Genomic DNA, 25,303 nt, shown 5'->3' on the forward strand with positions numbered 1-25,303 from the left:
ATCGTCAGATTCCACATGTTCCCAGATAGGGGGTCGGTCTCCTGCACTAAATGGCGTTCAGTGAACGCCGTTCAGTGCAGGCACCGCACCTAGGCGACCTGAAGGACTGTACGCTAGTCTTTCAGTTTTTCAAGTCGCCCAATGGATTGGCCCCTTAAGATCCTCTGCTCCAATCTGATTGTAACAATGTATGCACCAATAAGATCTGATTGCAACAATATATCCACCAATAAGATTTGATTGCAACAATATATTCACCAATAAGATCTGAATGCAACAATTTATTGATCAATAAGATCTGACTGCAACAATGTATCCACCAATAAGATCTTATTGCTCCAATCTCTGGGTCCTCGTGATTGATAAATGGGCCCCTGAGCCCCTTTAGTTGCCACCGTTATAACATTCTAAACCGCTAGTTTCATTACGCATACAGCAACAGCCTTGTACAATTAGGTACATAGCGTCACTAAAGTGAAAGAGTTGCATTTTGTCTGGCTGTAAGATGACACTTTGGCGCTAAGAGTTGAAGGTGCGCCTGTTCATGGAGTAGAACGTGCGTCTTTTTGCACTGCACATGCTGAGAGAACTGACTTTACATATCTCTAACACATCTGCATTTATGATGAAATGATGGAACTGAGCTGTAATGGGGCTCATCACACACAGGCAAAGTGCTAAGGGGGGAGCGTGGACAGAACTGCGGGATGTGCATAGCGGGACGTGCTGTAATGGGGCTCATCACACAGGCAAAGTGCTAATGGGGGAGCGTGTACATAACTGCGGGATGTGTATAGCGGGACGCGCTGTAATGGGGCTCATCACACACAGGCAAAGTGCTAATGGGGGAGCGTGGACAGAACTGCAGGATGAGCATAGCGGGATGTGCTGTAATGGGGCTCATCACACACAGGCAAAGTGCTAATGGGGGAGCGTGTACATAACTGCGGGATGTGCATAGCGGGACGTGCTGTAATGGGGCTCATCACACACAGGCAAAGTGCTAAGGGGGGGAGCGTGGGCATAACTGCAGGATGTGCATAGCGGGACGTGCTGTAATGGGGCTCATCACACACAGGCAAAGTGCTAAGGGGGGAGCGTGGACAGAACTGCGGGATGTGTATAGCGGGACGTGCTGTAATGGGGCTCATCACACACAGGCAAAGTGCTAAGGGGGGAGCGTGGACAGAACTGCGGGATGTGCATAGCGGGACGTGCTGTAATGGGGCTCATCACACACAGGCAAAGTGCTAATGGGGGAGCGTGTACATAACTGCGGGATGTGTATAGCGGGACGCGCTGTAATGGGGCTCATCACACACAGGCAAAGTGCTAATGGGGGAGCGTGGACAGAACTGCAGGATGTGCATAGCGGGACGTGCTGTAATGGGGCTCATCACACACAGGCAAAGTGCTAAGGGGGGAGCGTGGACAGAACTGCGGGATGTGCATAGCGGGACGTGCTGTAATGGGGCTCATCACACACAGGCAAAGTGCTAATGGGGGAGCGTGTACATAACTGCGGGATGTGCATAGCGGGACGTGCTGTAATGGGGATCATCACACACAGGCAAAGTGCTAATGGGGGAGCGTGGACAGAACTGCAGGATGTGCATAGCAGGACGTGCTGTAATGGGGCTCATCACACACAGGCAAAGTGCTAAGGGGGGAGCGTGGACAGAACTGCGGGATGTGTATAGCGGGACGTGCTGTAATGGGGCTCATGACACACAGGCAAAGTGCTAAGGGGGGAGCGTGGACAGAACTGCGGGATGTGCATAGCGGGACGCGCTGTAATGGGGCTCATCACACACAGGCAAAGTGCTAAGGGGGGAGCATGTACATAACTGCGGGATGTGCATAGCGGGACGTGCTGTAATGGGGCTCATCACACACAGGCAAAGTGCTAAGGGGGGAGCATGTACATAACTGCGGGATGTGCATAGCGGGACGTGCTGTAATGGGGCTCATCACACACAGGCAAAGTGCTAATGGGGGAGCGTGTACATAACTGCGGGATGTGCATAGCGGGACGTGCTGTAATGGGGCTCATCACACACAGGCAAAGTGCTAAGGGGGGAGCGTTGACAGAACTGCGTGATGTGTATAGCGGGACGTGCTGTAATGGGGCTCATTACACACAGGCAAAGTGCTAAGGGGGGAGCGTGGACAGAACTGCGGGATGTGCATAGCGGGACGCGCTGTAATGGGGCTCATCACACACAGGCAAAGTGCTAAGGGGGGAGCATGGACAGAACTGCGGGATGTGTATAGCGGGACGTGCTGTAATGGGGCTCATCACACACAGGCAAAATGCTAAGGGGGGAGCGTGGACATAACTGCGGGATGTGCATATCGGGACGTGCTGTAATGGGGCTCATCACACACAGGCAAAGTGCTAAGGGGGGAGCGTGGACATAACTGTGGGATGTGCATAGCGGGACGTGCTGTAATGGGGCTCATCACACACAGGCAAAGTGCTAAGGGGGGAGCGTGGACAGAACTGCGGGATGTGTATAGCGGGACGTGCTGTAATGGGGCTCATCACACACAGGCAAAGTGCTAATGGGGGAGCGTGGACATAACTGCGGGATGTGCATAGCGGGACGTGCTGTAATGGGGCTCATCACACACAGGCAAAGTGCTAACGGGGGGAGCGTGGGCATAACTGCGGGATGTGCATAGCGGGACGTGCTGTAATGGGGCTCATCACACAGGCAAAGTGCTAATGGGGGAGCGTGGACAGAACTGCGGGATGTGCATAGCGGGACGTGCTGTAATGCGTCTGTTTTGTAGCATATCTCTTGCACCGAGTTGTCGCACGTGATCAGCTTTCACATTCAGGGCCAAGAGCTTAACCCATAGCGGTCACTTTCCCCATAAAGCACAACACGCTTACCAGCGCCAAGGTGACGGTACAACATGGCTTAACAGGCGTATCTGAGAGCAGGGGAGCGTCACAGCACCGGCACCGAACCCCAGAGCTTCCTGCCATTTACACTGAGGGAACCCAATGACAACCGCTCCTGCACCACCGAGTAACTACAGTACCTAGCGCACTGGTAACCCGCCATCACACAGCCTAGTTCTCACACCAGTTAGGGGAAGTAAAAGTGGTGATGGTTAGTAGTGTACGAGGCACACATGTACTGTACATACTGCCACATACTGAGATATATAATACAGCTGCATATGGAGGAATATTTGTATTTTTTACATGCAAACACTTTTGGAGCAACATATGATAACAGTGATCTGGCCCCAGCAGGCTGGGTTTGCAGACATAGGTACTCCTTGTCCTTATAATAACATGAGGCGATCAGTCTGCAGAGGTTCCGGGTTACTACCTTTGCTTGTTGAACGGACTCCCGAACGTGATGTTCTCCTCCACGGTGGCATTGAGCAGCCACGGCTTCTGCCCTGCGTATGCCACGGAGTTCCTGTTCTTGCTGTAATATAAAACAGTGAGAATGAGCCAGGGACCCTCCAATGCCAGCAACATGGCACAGACAGCGTAGCTAACTCTAACTGTACCCAGTGTGCCCAGTGTCCACCATCACCATGGGCATGACACCAGCAACATGGCATAGATAGCGTAGCTAACACTAACTGTACCCAGTGTGCCCAGTCTCTCCACCATCACCGTGGGCATGACACCAGCAACATGGCGCAGATAGAGTAGCTAACACTAACTGTACCCAGTGTGACCAGTCTCTCCACCATCACCGTGGGCATGACACCAGCGACATGGCACAGACAGCGTAACTAACACTAACTGTACCCAGTGTGCCCAGTCTCTCCACCATCACCGCGGGCATGACACCAGCAACATGGCACAGATAGCGTAACTAACACTAACTGTACCCAGTGTGCCCAGTCTCTCCACCATCACCGTAGGCATGACACCAGCAACATGGCACAGACAACGTAACTAACCCTAACTGTACCCAGTGTGACCAGTCTCTCCACCATCACCATGGGCATGACACCAGCAACATGGCACAGACAGCATAACTAACCATAACTGTACCCAGTGTGACCAGGCTCTCCACCATCAACGTGGGCATGACCCCACAACATGGCACAAATAGCGTAACTAACACTAACTGTACCCAGTGTGCCCAGTCTCTTTACCATCACCGTGGGCATGACACCAGCAACATGACACAGACAACGTAACTTACACTAACTGTACCCAGTGTGACCAGTCTCTCCACCATCACCGTGGGCATGACACCAGCAACATGGCACAAATAGCGTAACTAACACTAACTGTACCCAGTGTGACCAGTCTCTCCACCATCACCGTGGGCATGACACCAACGACATGGCACAGACAGCGTAACTAACCCTAACTGTACCCAGTGTGACCAGTTTCTCCAACATCACCGTGGGCATGACACCAGCAACATGGCACAGACAGCGTAACTAACCCTAACTGTACCCAGTGTGACCAGACTCCACCAACCATCACCATGGGCATGACACCAGCGACATGGCACAGATAGCGTAGCTAACACTAACTGTACCCAGTGTGCCCAGTCTCTCCACCATCACCGTGGGCATGACACCAGCAACATGGCACAGACAAATTTCTGTATTATACTCACCTTGAATGGGATGTGATGGGGGCCTCGGACATTTATTTATAAGACCCTATGTCCATCGGTATTGTATAGATGATGAGCTGGTAATTAGTCGGTCGCAAAATATGCACCAAACCCAAAAAATACACATGAAATACTCTCTTATTCAGAAGAAATGCAATAAAAAAATGAAAGGGTAATTACGCCTGATACTAATGGCGGGCATCAAACTAAACTTACAGACAGGGCGCAGAGATGCGCACAGCTCCGATTACATTTAGATAAAGGTATTTACATCGGCAGCGCGGGAACAGTCACGGCCTCAGCATCGAGTTCTAAACTTTACTCTCGTTTCAAGACAGCAGATTGCAGACGGGTCGGGAGACGTGACGCCGCTTCCCACGGGCTGTACTTAGGGTCTGATTCAGAGAGGGACGTTAATGCGATTGCAGCTGCGTTTTTCTATGCAATGCAGCTCGAAAATATGGTAATGTATAAAGATGCCCACTGCTGCCTTCTTACCAGCGTACGACGACGCACACCTGCGTAAATATCAGTACCATCGATGCACACTGGCGGCCATCTTGCTTTTGCAGCAGGTTTGACCAGCCGCAGACTCAGCAGCTCTCCTCTCACGCAGAGGACTCTCATGCTGCGTATGCTCTCGCAGTGGCTAATTTCCGCGCGCCCGTGTAATGGCGTTTAAACGGACAGGTACACCTGAGTTTTTCTGACCAAAACCCCCAGACGCTGACAGTCTGTCAATCACTGTGTGATATATTCCAATGTGCGTCCGTGGTAGCAACGCGATCGCAATAGTAAACAACCGCTTGTTCTGCGTACGTAATCACCATTGCGTTCATCTCTGAATCAGAGAAAAGTCAGTAACGTTATAAAGTATTAATATAAATATCACACACAGACATCGCAAACCTTGGATATGCTTCATAGGAACAATCTCACAGCAACTGCATGTACTGTCTCTGAGACCAGACTGGTGTTACTGTATATCAAACATATTAATAATTATCTCACACACAACGAAACGCGTTCCTGTAAGGTCTGAGGTGAATCACACTTAGTGGAAATGAGGACACAGGGATTTTGTTTGCAGGCTGACAAGGGGGAGATGCAGGGAATGAGAGTACCACAAAATATCCGATTACTGGATCCCGGATCCCAGGATTATTAATAGAAACACATGGAACCCACAGTTACCGCACACACCAGAGACACTGGATTGTGGGAATGATTGGACGTATCCAGATTTACTAACATGTTAGAGAATCACAGAGGAAAAGTCTCAGATATCAAGCAGGTATTACGAGGATGACATAGACTGTAGGAAATACCTTCTGTCGGCGTCATGGGAGGGGTCACATTCGCCCACGCTGCAAGTTACGGTAAAAGAGCTTTTAGAATCAGATAAATATCAGTAAAGCAGTGATTTGCTTGGATTCAGCCTATTAAGGTACGATAGGTACTTAGGGCCTGATTCAGACCTGGTCGCAAGCGCTGTGCGCTCGCAACCGGGTCGATGGTAGGCCAGTGCGCTTGCGCACGATGTAGCCGGCTCCGTCGTGCGCAGGCGCGAGACCCGGATAGCAACGGGCACTCCGTCGCCCCGGGTCTCGTACCGAAGGGGGCGTGCTGTCGATGTTGAGTGACAGCACGCCCCCTTTGGTGGGTGGGCCGTGGGAGTGGCTGCCCAAACGGAGGCGTTCCCATGTGAACGCCTCCGTTTGGGAGCGGCCCCACTGACATTACAAGTGATGTCAGTGGGAGAGCTTTCGGCTCTGTGAGAGCCGAAATCTCTCTGGGGCTTGCGGCAACGAGACCCTACCACAAGGGTCTCGTCGCAAGCCTGATGCTCGCGATGGTCTTGACCATCGCGACCATCTTCCCGGCCGCTCACTGTAGCTGGGGGTGGTAACCCACAGCTATGCGGGCGGCCAGGAGGCCGCTCTAAAAAACCAGAAGGCCGGCCCTGATTCAGAGCGAGCGCTCTGTCAGATCGTCCGGCTCTGAATCAGGCCCTCAGTCCCCTCCCTTATACTGCTGGCTAAAAGGCTGACAGGGCGACGGTTTATTGTTTTTTTTACATTGTTGCAACAATGTTGTGGCTTTCTGATGTTAATAGGATGGGTCCTAGATCTCCTCTCTCTTACAGGGGACCTACATCTCCTATCTCTTACAGGGGTCCTACATCTCCTCTCTCTTACAGGGGTCCTGCATCTCCTATCTCTTACAGGGGTCCTACATCTCCTTTGTCTTACAGGGGTCCTACATCTCCTATCTCATACAGGGGTCCTACATCTCCTCTCTCTTACACGGGTCCTACATCTCCTCTCTCTTACAGGGGTCCTACATCTCCTATCTCTTACAGGGGTCCTACATGTCCTCTCTCTTACTGGGGTCCTACATCTCCTATCTCTTACAGAGGTCCTACATCTCTTATGTCTTACAGGGGTCCTACATCTCCTATCTCTTACAGGGGTCCTACATCTCCTCTCTCTTACAGGGGTCCTACATCTCCTATCTCTTACAGGGGTCCTACATCTCCTATCTCTTACAGGGGTCCTACATCTCCTATCTCTTACACGGGTCCTACATCTCCTCTCTCTTACAGGGGTCCTACATCTCCTATCTCTTACAGGGGTCCTACATGTCCTCTCTCTTACTGGGGTCCTACATCTCCTATCTCTTACAGGGGTCCTACATCTCCTATCTCTTACATGGGTCCTACATAGCCTCTCTCTTACAGGGGTCCTAGATATCCTCTCTCTTACAGGGGTCCTACATCTCCTGTCTCTTACAGGGGACCTACATCTCCTATCTCTTACAGGGGTCATACATCTCCTATCTCTTACAGGGGTCCTACATGTCCTCTCTCTTACAGAGGACTTACATCTCCTATCTCATAAAGGGGTCCTACATCTCCTATCTCTTACAGGGGTCCTACATGTCCTCTCTCTTACAGGGATCCTACATCTCCTGTCTCTTACAGGGGTCCTACATCTCCTATCTCTTACATTAGTCCTACATCTCCTATCTCTTACAGGGGTCCTACATCTCCTATCTCTTACAGTAGTCCTACATCTCCTATCTCTTACAGGGATCCTACATGTCCTCTCTCTTACAGGGGTCCTACATGTCCTCTCTCTTACAGGGGACCTACATCTCCTATCTCTTACAGGGGTCCTACATCTCCTATCTCTTACAGGGGACCTACATCTCCTATCTCTTACAGGGTCCTACATCTCCTATCTCTTACAGGGGACCTACATCTCCTATCTCTTACAGGGGACCTACATCTCCTTTCGCTTACAGGGGACCTACATCTCCTATCTCTTACAGGGGTTCTACATCTCCTATGTCTTACAGGGGTCCTACATCTCCTATCTCTTACATCGGACCTACATCTCCTATCTCTTACAGGGGTCCTACATCTCCTATCTCATACAGGGGTCCTACATCTCATCTCTCTTACAGGGGTCCTACATCTCCTATGTCTTACAGGGGTCCTACATCTCCTATCGCTTACAGGTGTCCTACATCTCCTATCTCTTACAGTAGTCCTACATCTCCTATCTCTTACAGGGGTCCTACATCTCCTATCTCTTACAGGGGTCCTACTTCTCCTATCTCTTACAGGGGTCCTACATCTCCTATGTCTTACAGGGGTCCTACATCTCCTATCTCTTACAGGGGTCCTACATCTCCTATGTCTTACAGGGGTCCTACATCTCCTATGTCTTACAGGGGTCCTACATCTCCTATCTCTTACAGGGGTCCTACATATCCTCTCTCTTACAGGGGTCCTACATCTCCTGTGTCTTACAGGGGACCTACATCTCCTATCTCTTACAGGGGTCCTACATCTCCTATCTCTTACAGGGGTCCTACATCTCCTATCTCTTACAGGGGTCCTACATCTCCTATCTCTTACAGGGGTCCTACATCTCCTCTCTCTTAGAGGGGTCCTACATCTCCTCTCTCTTACAGGGGTCCTACATCTCCTCTCTCTTACAGGGGTCCTACATGTCCTCTCTCTTACAGGGGACTTACATCTCCTATCTCATACAGGGGTCCTACATCTCCTATCTCTTACAGGGGTCCTACATCTCCTATCTCTTACAGGGGTCCTACATCACATCTCCTATCTCTTACAGGGGTCCTACATATCCTCTCTCTTACAGGGGTCCTACATCTCCTATCTCTTACAGGGGACCTACATCTCCTCTCTCTTACAGGGGTCCTACATCTCCTATCTCTTACAGGGGTCCTACATCACCTATATCTTACAGGGGTCCTACATCTCCTATCTCTTACAGGGGTCCTTCATCTCCTATCTCTTACAGGGGACCTACATCTCCTACCTTTTACAGGGGACCTACATCTCCTACCTCTTACAGAGGTCCTACATCTCCTACCTCTTACACAGGACCTACATCTCCTACCTCTTACAGGGGACCTACATCTCCTACCTCTTACAGGGGACCTACATCTCCTATCTCTTACAGGGGTCCTACATATCCTATCTCTTACAGGGGTCCTACATATCCTATCTCTTACAGGGGTCCTACATCTCCTACCTCTTACAGAGGTCCTACATCTCCTACCTCTTACACAGGACCTACATCTCCTATGTCTTACAGGGGTCCTACATCTCCTACCTCTTACAGGGGACCTACATCTCCTATCTCTTACAGGGGTCCTACATATCCTATCTCTTACAGGGGTCCTACATCTCCTATCTCTTACAGGGGTCCTACATATCCTATCTCTTACAGGGGTCCTACATCTCCTATCTCTTATATGGTTTAAGAATACATAAAAGTAATCGCAGGAACGCATCCGGTAAAACGCATAATTCTGTACATTCTAATAGGGGTATTCAATATGGGAGCGAAAACATCGTTTTTGCGTTAATATCGCACCTATGACGTCATTATCGCAGGTTTTACTTTTACACCGTATTCAATTTCAAAAGACTTATCGCAGGTTCGAAAAGTCTTTGATAAAAAACGGGGATAACTTTTCACCATTGAAGAGGTGTCGAAAAAAAGTGCAGAATTGGGGTTTAGGGGTGCAGGCTTAATACAAATATCCTACACCCCTGGGAATGACATTTAAAAAAGAACTGTGTCAAAAAAAGTTTAAAAAAAATAGGGACACCCCAAAAAATTAATTTAAAAATTGGGGTGAAAAAAAAAAAAGGGAAAAAATTGTTTAAAAATAGGGAAATAGGTTCAGGGCTATTCTGCAAGGATGCGGCAGGTGTATTCTAGAATAGATTATTAGCGGCAGGTGTATTCTAGAATAGATTATTAGCGGCAGATGTATTCTAGAATAGATTATTAGCGGCAGGTGTATTCTAGAATAGATTATTAGCGGCAGGTGTATACTAGAATTGAATTATAGCGGCAGGTGCACAATTGCAGAATTTTTAAAAACTTACTTTAGGGACTTAAAAATATGCTAGTACCCATTTTCATGTACCCCAAATTTGATGGGACCACTTAAAAAAACAAATAACCTAAGTGCACTTCTGCATCACTTCTTCAATGTCGGGAAAAAACACCTGCGGCTATTTAAATCCCCGACTTTCATTTAAAGGCTAAAACGGGGGTACCCATAGTGTTCCCCCATGTTTTTACAACTTTAGGGGGGTCCTACAATTTTTTTAAGGAAAAATTCGTAACTTTACGCAAATCCAACTTCGCAGACTCCCGTTTTCGTTAATTTCATATTGAATACGGGGATCAGCGGGCGCGCGCCCGATACTTTAACGCAGGTAAAAACTCCGATATGAAACGTTAACTTAGACAGCGAAGTTTACGTTTCATATTGAATACCCCTCTAATTATACTATATGCACAGCCTAAAACATGCGTATATGGCTGTGATATGTGTATGACCCCCTCATTTACCCTTCACTTGTTATAGGGTAGTTTAGTATCCTAACGCTCCAGGTTTTAAGAATTTCCGTGGATGAGCACAGATGGTTAAATCAAAAGACTGAGGTACTAATTAAGTCACAAGGGGTATATCTATTATCAACTAAAGTGGGGATGTTGCCTATAGCAACCAATCAGATTCTGTGTATCATTTTCTAGAAAGCAATAAAGAAATGATGGCTAGAATCTGGTTGCTATGGGCAACATCACCACTTATCTGTTTTAGAAGCGTTAGTAAATCTACCCCCAATGATTAGATGGTGTCATTAGAACATGGATTAATTTAGACATTTACACCATTGCCCCAAAATATGATTCTGTCAATGATGTGAGATTAGAGAGAGAGCCTGGAGCCACCTGCGTCATAGGTCAGTACCTGAAGAGTCCATCTGTCCCCAATTCACTGTCAGGGAGCCTGAAATTACCAGCAAAGAACAATTACGTGTGTGAGACGCTAAACATGAATATACATCCAGTTATATATCATCTCCGCTTGTATAATATTCACGCCAGTAATAGTTACAGATCCAGCTGTTTTATAGTAACATATGCCCATAGCACAATCCAAGCTTTACCTAGAAAATCCAGATACCTGATATTATATAGATTTTCACTATGAGACCAAACATAATAATATGCTCTGATCTGTACAGGGGGCAGTCTCTACGACTATAAGACCATAATGTGATGGTGTAATGTGTACTGGGGGCAGTCTCTATCACTATAATACCATAATGTGATGGTGTAATCTGTACAGGGGGCAGTCTCTATCACTATAATACCATAATATGATGCTCTGATCTGTACAGGGGGCAGTCTCTATCCCTATAAGACCATAATGTGATGGTGTAATGTGTACAGGGGGCAGTCTCTATCACTATAATACCATAATGTGATGGTGTAATGTGTACAGGGGGCAGTCTCTATCACTATAATACCATAATGTGATGGTGTAATGTGTACAGGGGGCAGTCTCTATCACTATAATACCATAATGTGATGGTGTAATGTGTACAGGGGGCAGTCTCTATCACTATAATACCATAATGTGATGGTGTAATGTGTACAGGGGGCAGTCTCTATCACTATAATACCATAATGTGATGGTGTAATGTGTACAGGGGGCAGTCTCTATCACTATAATACCATAATGTGATGGTGTAATGTGTACAGGGGGCAGTCTCTATCACTATAAGACCATAATGTGATGGTGTAATGTGTACAGGGGGCAGTCTCTATCACTATAATACCATAATGTGATGGTGTAATGTGTACAGGGGGCAGTCTCTATCACTATAATACCATAATGTGATGGTGTAATGTGTACAGGGGGCAGTCTCTATCACTATAAGACCATAATGTGATGCTCTGATCTGTACAGGGGGCTGTCTCTATCACTATAAGACCATAATGTGATGGTGTAATGTGTACTGGGGGCAGTCTCTATCACTATAAGACCATAATGTGATGGTGTAATGTGTACAGGGGGCAGTCTCTATCACTATAAGACTATAATGTGATGGTGTAATGTGTACAGGGGGCAGTCTCTATCACTATAAGGCCATAATGTGATGGTGTAATGTGTACTGGGGGCAGTCTCTATCACTATAAGACCATAATGTGATGGTGTAATGTGTACAGGGGGCAGTCTCTATCACTATAAGACCATAATGTGATGCTCTGATCTGTACAGGGGGCTGTCTCTATCACTATAAGACCATAATGTGATGGTGTAATGTGTACTGGGGGCAGTCTCTATCACTATAAGACCATAATGTGATGGTGTAATGTGTACAGGGGGCAGTCTCTATCACTATAAGACTATAATGCGATGGTGTAATGTGTACAGGGGGCAGTCTCTATCACTATAAGACCATAATGTGATGGTGTAATGTGTACTGGGGGCAGTCTCTATCACTATAAGACCATAATGTGATGGTGTAATGTGTACTGGTGGCAGTCTCTATCACTATAAGACCATAATGTGATGGTGTAATGTGTACATGGGCAGTCTCTATCACTATAATACTATAATGTGATGGTGTAATGTGTACAGGGGGCAGTCTCTATCACTATAATACCATAATGTGATGGTGTAATGTGTACAGGGGGCAGTCTCTATCACCATAAGACCATAATTTGATGGTGTAATGTGTACAGGGGGCAGTCTCTATCACTATAATACCATAATGTGATGGTGTAATCTGTACAGGGGGCAGTCTCTATCACTATAATACCATAATGCGATGGTGTAATGTGTACAGGGGGCAGTCTCTATCACTATAAGACCATAATGTGATGGTGTAATGTGTACTGGGGGCAGTCTCTATCACTATAAGACCATAATGTGATGGTGTAATGTGTACAGGGGGCAGTCTCTATCACTATAAGACCATAATGTGATGCTCTGATCTGTACAGGGGGCTGTCTCTATCACTATAAGACCATAATGTGATGGTGTAATGTGTACTGGGGGCAGTCTCTATCACTATAAGACCATAATGTGATGGTGTAATGTGTACAGGGGGCAGTCTCTATCACTATAAGACTATAATGCGATGGTGTAATGTGTACAGGGGGCAGTCTCTATCACTATAAGACCATAATGTGATGGTGTAATGTGTACTGGGGGCAGTCTCTATCACTATAAGACCATAATGTGATGGTGTAATGTGTACTGGTGGCAGTCTCTATCACTATAAGACCATAATGTGATGGTGTAATGTGTACTGGGGGCAGTCTCTATCACTATAAGACCATAATGTGATGGTGTAATGTGTACATGGGCAGTCTCTATCACTATAATACTATAATGTGATGGTGTAATGTGTACAGGGGGCAGTCTCTATCACTATAATACCATAATGTGATGGTGTAATGTGTACAGGGGGCAGTCTCTATCACCATAAGACCATAATTTGATGGTGTAATGTGTACAGGGGGCAGTCTCTATCACTATAATACCATAATGTGATGGTGTAATCTGTACAGGGGGCAGTCTCTATCACTATAATACCTTAATGTGATGGTGTAATGTGTACAGGGGGCAGTCTCTATCACTATAAGACCATAATATGATGGTGTAATGTGTACTGGGGGCAGTCTCTATCACTATAAGACCATAATGTGATGGTGTAATGTGTACAGGGGGCAGTCTCTATCACTATAATACCATAATGTGATGGTGTAATGTGTACAGGGGGCAGTCTCTATCACTATAATACCATAATGTGATGGTGTAATGTGTACAGGGGGCAGTCTCTATCACTATAAGACTATAATGTGATGGTGTAATGTGTACTGGGGACAGTCTCTATCACTATAATACCATAATGTGATGGTGTAATGTGTACTGGGGGCAGTCTCTATCACTATAATACCATAATGTGATGGTGTAATGTGTACTGGGGGCAATCTCTATCACTATAAGACTATAATGTGATGGTGTAATGTGTACAGGGGGCAGTCTCTATCACTATAAGACTATAATGCGATGGTGTAATGTGTACAGGGGGCAGTCTCTATCACTATAAGACTATAATGTGATGGTGTAATGTGTACAGGGGGCAGTCTCTATCACTATAAGACTATAATGTGATGGTGTAATGTGTACAGGGGGCAGTCTCTATCACTATAATACCATAATGCGATGGTCTGATCTGTACAGGGGGCAGTCTCTATCTATCACCATTTCAGTGTAAAATCACTTGCAGTATGGCGGCACTTACCACCATCATTTACATGTCGGCACTCCTGCTCGTTCCTAAGCAGGACCTGACCTCTGAGACAGAACAGGATCACAGAGGAACAGGGGGACTGTGATGTGAACATGCATATTGACAAGAAGGGCACATAATAGTTTCTCTGCCATGTGACAGTGGTTGCCATGGCAGCAATATGATACTTAGCAATCAGTAAATCATTATTAGCAGCTTGAAGAAAAAAAATCAAATAAAAACAAACAAAACTGTACATATAATTACCGGAAACCAGAGTGATTTGTGCTAATAAATAACATTTAATCTTGTGACTGTGGACAGGACACATCGCATAAGAGCAGTTATTAACGCCGTATGCGGTCCTGTGCGATAGAAGGACTCACGGGTTTATGACACAGAAGTCGTCCCACACATGCATTGATGCATCCTGTCCTCTGTCAGTGAATACTAGTATCAGACAGTAACCGGTGCCAGGTGGCCACCAGTCACTCACCGAGTATGAGGGTCAACGGCAAACCAGTATTGTGTCAGTTGCCGTGCGTCGGCTCATTAACCGGCATCTGTAAACTCCTGCTCTTCTGAGTAATTTATAGCTGCTGCGGCCAGTGGCGTAAGTTCATCCCAGATGCCCATTTGGTGCCCCCCCCCAAATATGTGACTATGTTTCTAATAGGCCTATTTATTAAGTAATAATTTGCAGGATATCCCCCCAAAACACCCTTTTTCGCACGTGTCGCACTGACATAAGAAGCTGCTGAGGAGCAGCGACACCAATGAGCAGGGACCGGCTATAGATAGATGGAGGCGGCAGCTGATGGTCTGACACAGAGCCCTCCACTAGTATATGGTTAAGGTGGCTTGTCAGGTGCCGGGAAGAGGTGCCTCACTAGTATATGGTTATGGTGGCTTGTCAGGTGCCGGGAAGAGGTGCCTCACTAGTATATGGTTATGGTGGCTTGTCAGGTGCCGGAAAGAGATGCCTCACTTGTTTTTGGTTATGGCGGCTTGTCAGGTGCCAGAAAGAGATGCCTCACTAGTATATGGTTATGGTGGCTTGTCAGGTGCCGGAAAGAGATGCCTCACTTGTTTTTGGTTATGGCGGCTTGTCAGGTGCCAGAAAGAGATGCCTCACTAGTATATGGTTATGGTGGCTTGTCAGGTGCCGGGAAGAGGTGCCTCACTAGTGTATGGTTATGGTGGCTTGTCAGGTGCCGGGAAGAGATGCCTCACTAGTATATGGTTATGGTGGCTTGTCAGGTGCCGGGAAGAGGTGCCTCACTAGTATATGGTTATGGTGGCTTGTCAGGTGCCGGAAAGAGATGCCTCACTTGTTTTTGGTTATGGCGGCTTGTCAGGTGCCAGAAAGAGATGCCTCACTAGTATATGGTTATGGTGGCTTGTCAGGTGCCGGAAAGAGATGCCTCACTTGTTTTTGGTTATGGCGGCTTGTCAGGTGCCAGAAAGAGATGCCTCACTTGTTTTTGGTTATGGCGGCTTGTCAGGTGCCGGGAAGAGATGCCTCACTAGTGCATGGTTATGGTGGCTTGTCAGGTGCCGGGAAGAGGTGCTCACTAGTGTATGGTTATGGTGGCTTGTCAGGTGCCAGGAAGAGGTGCCTCACTAGTGTATGGTTAAGGTGGCTTGTCAGGTGCCGGGAAGAGGTGCCTCACTAGTATATGGTTATGGTGGCTTGTCAGGTGCCGGGAAGAGGTGCCTCACTAGTATATGGTTATGGTGGCTTGTCAGGTGCCGGGAAGAGGTGCCTCACTAGTATATGGTTAAGGTGGCTTGTCAGGTGCCGGGAAGAGATGCCTCACTAGTATATGGTTATGGTGGCTTGTCAGGTGCCGGGAAGAGGTGCCTCACTAGTATATGGTTATGGTGGCTTGTCAGGTGCCGGGAAGAGGTGCCTCACTAGTATATGGTTAAGGTGGCTTGTCAGGTGCCGGGAAGAGATGCCTCACTAGTATATGGTTATGGTGGCTTGTCAGGTGCCGGGAAGAGGTGCCTCACTAGTATATGGTTAAGGTGGCTTGTCAGGTGCCGGGAAGAGATGCCTCACTAGTATATGGTTATGGTGGCTTGTCAGGTGCCGGGAAGAGGTGCCTCACTAGTATATGGTTATGGTGGCTTGTCAGGTGCCGGGAAGAGGTGCCTCACTAGTATATGGTTATGGTGGCTTGTCAGGTGCCGGGAAGAGGTGCCTCACTAGTATATGGTTATGGTGGCTTGTCAGGTGCCGGAAAGAGATGCCTCACTTGTTTTTGGTTATGGCGGCTTGTCAGGTGCCAGAAAGAGATGCCTCACTAGTATATGGTTATGGTGGCTTGTCAGGTGCCGGAAAGAGATGCCTCACTTGTTTTTGGTTATGGCGGCTTGTCAGGTGCCAGAAAGAGATGCCTCACTAGTATATGGTTATGGTGGCTTGTCAGGTGCCGGGAAGAGGTGCCTCACTAGTGTATGGTTATGGTGGCTTGTCAGGTGCCGGGAAGAGATGCCTCACTAGTATATGGTTATGGTGGCTTGTCAGGTGCCGGGAAGAGGTGCCTCACTAGTATATGGTTATGGTGGCTTGTCAGGTGCCGGAAAGAGATGCCTCACTTGTTTTTGGTTATGGCGGCTTGTCAGGTGCCAGAAAGAGATGCCTCACTAGTATATGGTTATGGTGGCTTGTCAGGTGCCGGAAAGAGATGCCTCACTTGTTTTTGGTTATGGCGGCTTGTCAGGTGCCAGAAAGAGATGCCTCACTTGTTTTTGGTTATGGCGGCTTGTCAGGTGCCGGGAAGAGATGCCTCACTAGTGCATGGTTATGGTGGCTTGTCAGGTGCCGGGAAGAGGTGCTCACTAGTGTATGGTTATGGTGGCTTGTCAGGTGCCAGGAAGAGGTGCCTCACTAGTGTATGGTTAAGGTGGCTTGTCAGGTGCCGGGAAGAGGTGCCTCACTAGTATATGGTTATGGTGGCTTGTCAGGTGCCGGGAAGAGGTGCCTCACTAGTATATGGTTATGGTGGCTTGTCAGGTGCCGGGAAGAGGTGCCTCACTAGTATATGGTTAAGGTGGCTTGTCAGGTGCCGGGAAGAGATGCCTCACTAGTATATGGTTATGGTGGCTTGTCAGGTGCCGGGAAGAGGTGCCTCACTAGTATATGGTTATGGTGGCTTGTCAGGTGCCGGGAAGAGGTGCCTCACTAGTATATGGTTAAGGTGGCTTGTCAGGTGCCGGGAAGAGATGCCTCACTAGTATATGGTTATGGTGGCTTGTCAGGTGCCGGGAAGAGGTGCCTCACTAGTATATGGTTAAGGTGGCTTGTCAGGTGCCGGGAAGAGATGCCTCACTAGTATATGGTTATGGTGGCTTGTCAGGTGCCGGGAAGAGGTGCCTCACTAGTATATGGTTATGGTGGCTTGTCAGGTGCCGAGAAGAGGTGCCTCACTAGTATATGGTTATGGTGGCTTGTCAGGTGCCGGGAAGAGGTGCCTCACTAGTATATGGTTAAGGTGGCTTGTCAGGTGCCGGGAAGAGATGCCTCACTAGTATATGGTTATGGTGGCTTGTCAGGTGCCGGAAAGAGATGCCTCACTTGTTTTTGGTTATGGCGGCTTGTCAGGTGCCAGAAAGAGGTGCCTCACTAATATATGGTTATGGTGGCTTGTCAGGTGCCGGAAAGAGATGCCTCACTTGTTTTTGGTTATGGCGGCTTGTCAGGTGCCGGGAAGAGATGCCTCACTAGTGCATGGTTATGGTGGCTTGTCAGGTGCCGGGAAGAGGTGCCTCACTAGTATATGGTTATGGTGGCTTGTCAGGTGCCGGAAAGAGATGCCTCACTTGTTTTTGGTTATGGCGGCTTGTCAGGTGCCGGGAAGAGGTGCCTCACTAATATATGGTTATGGTGGCTTGTCAGGTGCCGGAAAGAGATGCCTCACTTGTTTTTGGTTATGGCGGCTTGTCAGGTGCCGGGAAGAGGTGCCTCACTAATATATGGTTATGGTGGCTTGTCAGGTGCCGGAAAGAGATGCCTCACTTGTTTTTGGTTATGGCGGCTTGTCAGGTGCCGGGAAGAGATGCCTCACTAGTGTATGGTTATGGTGGCTTGTCAGGTGCCGGGAAGAGGTGCTCACTAGTGTATGGTTATGGTGGCTTGTCAGGTGCCAGGAAGAGGTGCCTCACTAGTATATGGTTAAGGTGGCTTGTCAGGTGCCGGGAAGAGATGCCTCACTAGTATATGGTTATGGTGGCTTGTCAGGTGCCGGAAAGAGATGCCTCACTTGTTTTTGGTTATGGCGGCTTGTCAGGTGCCAGAAAGAGGTGCCTCACTAATATATGGTTATGGTGGCTTGTCAGGTGCCGGAAAGAGATGCCTCACTTGTTTTTGGTTATGGCGGCTTGTCAGGTGCCGGGAAGAGATGCCTCACTAGTGCATGGTTATGGTGGCTTGTCAGGTGCCGGGAAGAGGTGCTCACTAGTGTATGGTTATGGTGGCTTGTCAGGTGCCAGGAAGAGGTGCCTCACTAGTGTATGGTTAAGGTGGCTTGTCAGGTGCCGGGAAGAGGTGCCTCACTAGTGTATGGTTATGGTGGCTTGTCAGGTGGCGGGAAGAGGTGCCTCACTAGTATATAGTTATGGTGGCTTGTCAGGTGGCGGGAAGAGGTACCTCACTAGTATATAGTTATGGTGGCTTGTCAGGTGCCGGGAAGAGATGCCTCACTAGTATATGGTTATGGTGGCTTGTCAGGTGCCGGAAAGAGGTGCATCACTAGTATATGGTTAGGGTGGCTTGTCAGGTGCCGGGAAGAGATGACTCACTAGTATATAGTTATGGTGGCTTGTCAGGTGCCGGGAAGAGATGCCTCACTAGTATATGGTTATGGTGGCTTGTCAGGTGCCGGGAAGAGGTGCCTCACTAGTATATGGTTATGGTGGCTTGTCAGGTGCCGAGAAGAGGTGCCTCACTAGTATATGGTTATGGTGGCTTGTCAGGTGCCGGGAAGAGGTGCCTCACTAGTATATGGTTAAGGTGGCTTGTCAGGTGCCGGGAAGAGGTGCCTCACTAGTATATGGTTATGGTGGCTTGTCAGGTGCTGGGAAGAGATGCCTCACTAGTATATGGTTATGGTGGCTTGTCAGGTGCCGAGAAGAGGTGCCTCACTAGTATATGGTTATGGTGGCTTGTCAGGTGCCGGAAAGAGGTGCCTCACTAATATATGGTTATGGTGGCTTGTCAGGTGCCGGAAAGAGGTGCCTCACTAGTATATGGTTATGGTGGCTTGTCAGGTGCCGGGAAGTGGTACCTCACTAGTTTATGGTTATGGTGGCTTGCCAGGTGCCAGAAAGAGGTGCCTCACTAGTATATGGTTATGGTGGCTTGTCAGGTGCTGGGAAGAGATGCCTCACTAGTGTATGGTTATGGTGGCTTGTCAGGTGCCGGGAAGAGAGGTGCCTTACTAGTGTATGGTTATGGTGGCTTGTCCGGTGCCAGGAAGAGATGCCTCACTAGTATATAGTTATGGTGGCTTGTCAGGTGCCGGGAAGAGATGCCTCACTAGTATATGGTTATGGTGGCTTGTCAGGTGCCGGGAAGAGGTGCCACACTAGTATATGGTTATGGTGGCTTGTCAGGTGCCGGGAAGAGGTGCCTCACTAGTATATGGTTATGGTGGCTTGTCAGGTGCCGGGAAGAGGTGCCTCACTAGTATATGGTTATGGTGGCTTGTCAGGTGCCGGAAAGAGGTGCATCACTAGTATATGGTTAGGGTGGCTTGTCAGGTGCCGGGAAGAGATGACTCACTAGTATATAGTTATGGTGGCTTGTCAGGTGCCGGGAAGAGATGCCTCACTAGTATATGGTTATGGTGGCTTGTCAGGTGCCGGGAAGAGGTGCCTCACTAGTATATGGTTATGGTGGCTTGTCAGGTGCCGAGAAGAGGTGCCTCACTAGTATATGGTTATGGTGGCTTGTCAGGTGCCGGGAAGAGGTGCCTCACTAGTATATGGTTAAGGTGGCTTGTCAGGTGCCGGGAAGAGGTGCCTCACTAGTATATGGTTATGGTGGCTTGTCAGGTGCCGGGAAGAGGTGCCTCACTAGTATATGGTTATGGTGGCTTGTCAGGTGCCACGAAGAGGTGCCTCACTACTATATGGTTATGGTGGCTTGTCAGGTGCCGGGAAGATTTGCCTCACTACTATATAGTTATGGTGGCTTGTCAGGTGCCAGAAAGAGGTGCCTTACTAGTATATGGTTATGGTGGCTTGTCAGGTGCCAGAAAGAGGTGCCTCACTAGTATATGGTTATGGTGGCTTGTCAGGTGCCAGAAAGAGGTGCCTCACTAGTATATGGTTATGGTGGCTTGTCAGGTGCCGGGAAGAGGTGCCTCACTAGTATATGGTTATGGTGGCTTGTCAGGTGCCAGAAAGAGGTGCCTCACTAGTATATGGTTATGGTGGCTTGTCAGGTGCCAGAAAGAGGTGCCTCACTAGTATATGGTTACGGTGGCTTGTGAGGTGCCAGAAAGAGGTGCCTCACTAGTATATGGTTCCGGTGGCTTGTCAGGTGCCAGAAAGAGGTGCCTCACTAGTATATGGTTATGGTGGCTTGTCAGGTGCCAGAAAGAGGTGCCTCACTAGTATATGGTTATGGTGGCTTGTCAGGTGCCAGAAAGAGGTGCCTCACTAGTATATGGTTATGGTGGCTTGTCAGGTGCCGGGAAGAGGTGCCTCACTACTATATAGTTACGGTTGCTTGTCAGGTGCCAGAAAGAGGTGCCTCACTAGTATATGGTTACGGTGGCTTGTCAGGTGCCAGAAAGAGGTGCCTCACTAGTATATGGTTACGGTGGCTTGTCAGGTGCCAGAAAGAGGTGCCTCACTAGTGTATGGTTACGGTGGCTTGTCAGGTGCCAGAAAGGGGTGCCTCACTAGTATATGGTTATGGTGGCTTGTCAGGTGCCGGGAAGAGGTGCCTCACTAGTATATTGTTATGGTGGCTTGTCAGGTGCCTGGAAGAGGTGCCTCACTAGTATATGGTTATGGTGGCTTGTCAGTTGCCGGGAAGGAGTTCCATGTATTGGGTTGCCGTGACGGTACACTCCGGGTACATAGTTACAGACTTAAGTGGGGTGATTATATAGTGAGTGATGGAGGAAATGCCCGGCGGCAGGCGCTTCCATTGTGAAACATAGTTCTGCCCCTGGCTGCAGCACCTCTTTGCTGGCTGCTCGGCCTGGATCCCCCTGACCCAGCATTACATCAGGGCTGCCGGGCAGAGGACTGGGACAGGATGCTGGGACCAAGGCAGGACATCAGAGGGCTGGATTAGAATGTCAGCTCTTATGCGCTCAGCAGCAGTGATGGATATTGCTCTCAGAGTGGATTTTACACGAGGTAACAACATTAGCTCCTTATGTACAGCCAAAAGCCGACTCCACCGCTGACTTACATTCAACTATTTACATTTAAAAAGCACAAGTGCTTGAGCTATTGGACCAATCCGAGTGCTTGAAGTGAGCAGGCGGCCAATCAGGAATTGGGGAAGACTTCACGGAGCCACTCAGCCAGGACTAGGACTGACTGAATGTAGCCGGGACCACTTCCACCACAACGTCACATACTAATGGTTGGATCATGGTGACATGAAGCAGTATACGGGAACGGCCGGCACACAATACCTTTACATTTATATACACCGAGCGCGGTGCCAACATTAATAAAGTGTTTCTGATTTCATCTAGGGAAAGGGGAACTCAGGCAGGTCTAGCGGCTGGTGGATAGTGGTGCTACTGATGGCACGCCATTATCACTACATCCCTTGCAGCAGCCCTCCAGCAACCACCGTGTGCAGACCACCGACAGCAGGGAGGACCCTCCAAACCCAGGACTGAAGAAGAACTATAAGCACCCTGGGAGTACAGAAAGGATCATATGGTTTCCATACGGGTAACAGCTTTTAGTCACGGGCGGAACATTGCCCCAATAACTATAAGGGGGTAATACTACTCTTCCCACCACATAACAACACTACACCTCCCATACCAGCCCCTACAGTACTTTATTACATCCCCTCCCCCTGATAACAATAATACACATGACTCATTCCCCACCTTCAGATGATATTCATACTACCCACCCCCCACATTTAGATAACATTCATACACCCATACCCCACCCCCAAATAACAATATTTATGCATACCCCCCACCCCCATATAACAGTAATACACCCATCCCCCACCACGGCATTCTGGAGCTCTGACAGCCCCATTATAACTCTGGCCCGGGAGGGCCTCGGCGATGAGGAATCCCCCGCTCTGCCCTGTAAGCATGCGTGGGGCCAGCACATGGTCACTGACACCCTGCCTCAGTATCACTGCGCTTGTGCTGACAGAATAGTGTGTGCAGTAGGGATGTACAATTGGTGTTTAACATTGATGGTGTGTAACCATCGGCCTGAAACCATTGATGGCTTTGGCCATCGATGGTTAGCCCTACTCTATTAGTCAGCCCTGCTCTATGGGTAAGCGAGCCAATCAGATATGGGGGCGGGGCTTTGCGGGTACTGCCAAGGGTGGAAATTAGCTCTGTGCCCCAGCACCAGGTAGAAGAAGAAAAAAAACACCGGGGGGCTCTGTGCCATCAATGGCAAAATCATCAACCATCGGTGGCTAACTATCGATGGTTTGTAATCATCGATGGTCAATGGCCATCCCTAGTGTACAGACAGTGGCAGAATTACTGGTGGTGTACGGAGCCAGAGCGTGATGGCTACGAGCCCCCACTCATGTCTTACCCTTGCATGGCTCCGCCACTGTGTGTAGTCCTGGCAGAGGATAGGAGAAGAGCGGAGCATTCTGTAGCGTATACTCGCTGAGTCACATACACTGTCTGCCGATCTAACTCTATGGGGTAAATTTGCTAAGGTTCGAGGTTGGCCGAGATGACAATCTCGTGTGTTTTTAGGCATGTTTTTCATCTCGCAAATTTACTAAGGCAAACTCGTGTTTGTTTGTGAGAGAGTTCATTCATCTCACTCTTAAAACTCGGGTGAGTTTGCAAACTGGAATCTTCTCACCATCGGCCAAACTGTGAAGTACTTTTCACCAAAAACATACATCACGCAAATTTACCAAGAATCGAGATTACAATCTCGGGAGAGATACCTGCAAATTGACGTTTTAAACACTCACCTCCTGATCAGCGAGTTTTGCAGAAATCATTTTTTTTTCTTGTTATTTTTTCTTTAATTTGTTGAAAAAATGACGTGAGGTCCCCCCCCAAAACACTAACCAGCCCCGGACTTGCCAGCCTGTCCTGGTCCCTAAAATTACGGGGAACAAAATGAATAGGGTTTGTCCATAAATTAGGTACCAGCACCAGGCAGCAGGAACAGGGCTGGTTTTAATTACAGGTGCAAAAAAATTTGGTAGGGTACCCCTATATTTAAAACCAGCCCTGGACAATTACTAGCGGGGGGCTGATGCCACATCCAGGGGAGCCCTTTCACTGGGCCCCCCAGCCGCAGCATCAGCCCTGACCGCTAGTCAGCCCAGGCCAGGGATCCCTGGGGTGTTGAGTACCCCTCTCCAAAGCACCGCTGGCCTAGGCTGATAGCCCGGGGCTATCCCCGCCACCCCTGGGCGGTGGGTGGAAGGTTGATAGTGTCGGTGTTGTGTAAAATTAGAAAAATCAACATTGTCTTTCCAGTCGAACTACAGGTGCCAGTCAGCCAGCCTCCTCCACATGCTGGTACTTGGAGAACCATAAGTACCAGCATGCGGGGCATTAAGGGCCTGCTGGCACCTGTAGTTCACCGGGAAAGAAATGAGTAAATAACACTACACACACCGTGAAATTTTAAGTTTTATTACACACATACATACACTGACTTACCTGCTGCCAGATATTCACGTCCCCTTGCCATCGTAAAGTATCCGAGCGCATAACCTGAAAGAAAAAGCCATCACTCACCCTTATGTCCCGCGACGTTCTCCGCAGATATCCAATTCTGTGGGCGGACACACTGTAACAGCATGTATCACCATGGTGTTACACTATTGCTACTGAGTTCAGTCTCCTGGCCACCAGCCAATCAGCGGCGGCTTCCATTAGTGGCCGTTCATTGGCTGGGACCCACGTGGACTTAGCCAATGAGCGGCTCCTCCACGTGGGTCCCAGCCAATGAACAACCCACCACCCACTACCCAGGGGTGGTGGGGATAGCCCCGGGCTATCAGCCTAGGCCAGGGGTGCCCTGAAGAGGATGATCCCTTTATTGGGGGGGTCCCCAACTCCCCAGGGATCCCTGGCCTGGGTTGACTAGCGTCAGGACTGATGCTGCAGCTGGGGGGCCTGGTGAAAGGGCTCCCCTGGCTGTGGCCTGGTGAAAGGGCCAGCCCTGGACCCCGCTAGTAAGGGTCCAGGGCTGGTTTTAAATATAGGGGTACCCCTACCAAATTTTTTTGCCCCTATAATTAAAACCAGCCTTGTTCCTGCTGCCTGGTGCTGGTATGGACGAACCCTATTCATTTTGTTGCCCGTAATTTTAGGTACCAGGACAGGCTGGCAAGTCCGGGGCTGGTTAGTGTTTTGGGGGGGGACCTCATGTCTTTTTTTTAAACAAACAAACCCGTTTTTTACAGATAAAACACAAGCAGCCAGCACGTATCTCACTGATATGCGCAGGCTGCTAGCTCGGGCGAGATTTGCAGTGGGAAAACACTGCAATCTCGGGGCAGTAATCTCATCTTCACTTTTAACTCGGGAGAGAAATCTCGATTTGCTTCACTATCGGAAATCTCACTTTCAGCTAAACTCGCTTCTTAGTAAATTTCCAAAACCAAAAAAAAACAAACAAGCCCGAGTTTAGGCGATGCAAATCGAGATTAAAAAAGGAAAAACTCGACCTATCTTGATTCTTAGTAAATTTACCCCTATATATAATTTCCCAGTATGAGATTCACACCGTACGTCAGAGGCTATATACAGCATTTACTGACTATTAGAATTAATCAGACTTCGGCTACATTCACTATAATTCTTCCTCTAGTTAC

At 48.5% G+C, this 25,303-nt stretch overlaps 1 protein-coding gene across 1 annotated transcript in view; it reads right to left on the reverse strand.

Moving 5' to 3' along the window:
* LOC148435659 (ATP-binding cassette sub-family C member 9-like) overlaps positions 1-25,303 on the reverse strand; it is a gene marked incomplete at its 3' end in the record, with an annotated part of 96,732 nt that overhangs the window by 15,737 nt on the left and 55,692 nt on the right. The window contains exons 18-20 of the mRNA XM_088465681.1: positions 10,923-10,961; positions 5,939-5,977; positions 3,348-3,449 (exon numbers count right to left, since the gene is read on the reverse strand). Of these exons, the coding sequence (XP_088321807.1) occupies positions 3,348-3,449; positions 5,939-5,977; positions 10,923-10,961 (180 nt within the window). The remainder of the gene's footprint in view (positions 1-3,347; positions 3,450-5,938; positions 5,978-10,922; positions 10,962-25,303) is intronic.

This window comes from Taudactylus pleione, unplaced genomic scaffold, assembly GCF_031769625.1.
Source record: "Taudactylus pleione unplaced genomic scaffold, aTauple2 ptg002142l, whole genome shotgun sequence".
Classification (NCBI taxonomy): Eukaryota; Metazoa; Chordata; class Amphibia; order Anura; family Myobatrachidae; genus Taudactylus; species Taudactylus pleione.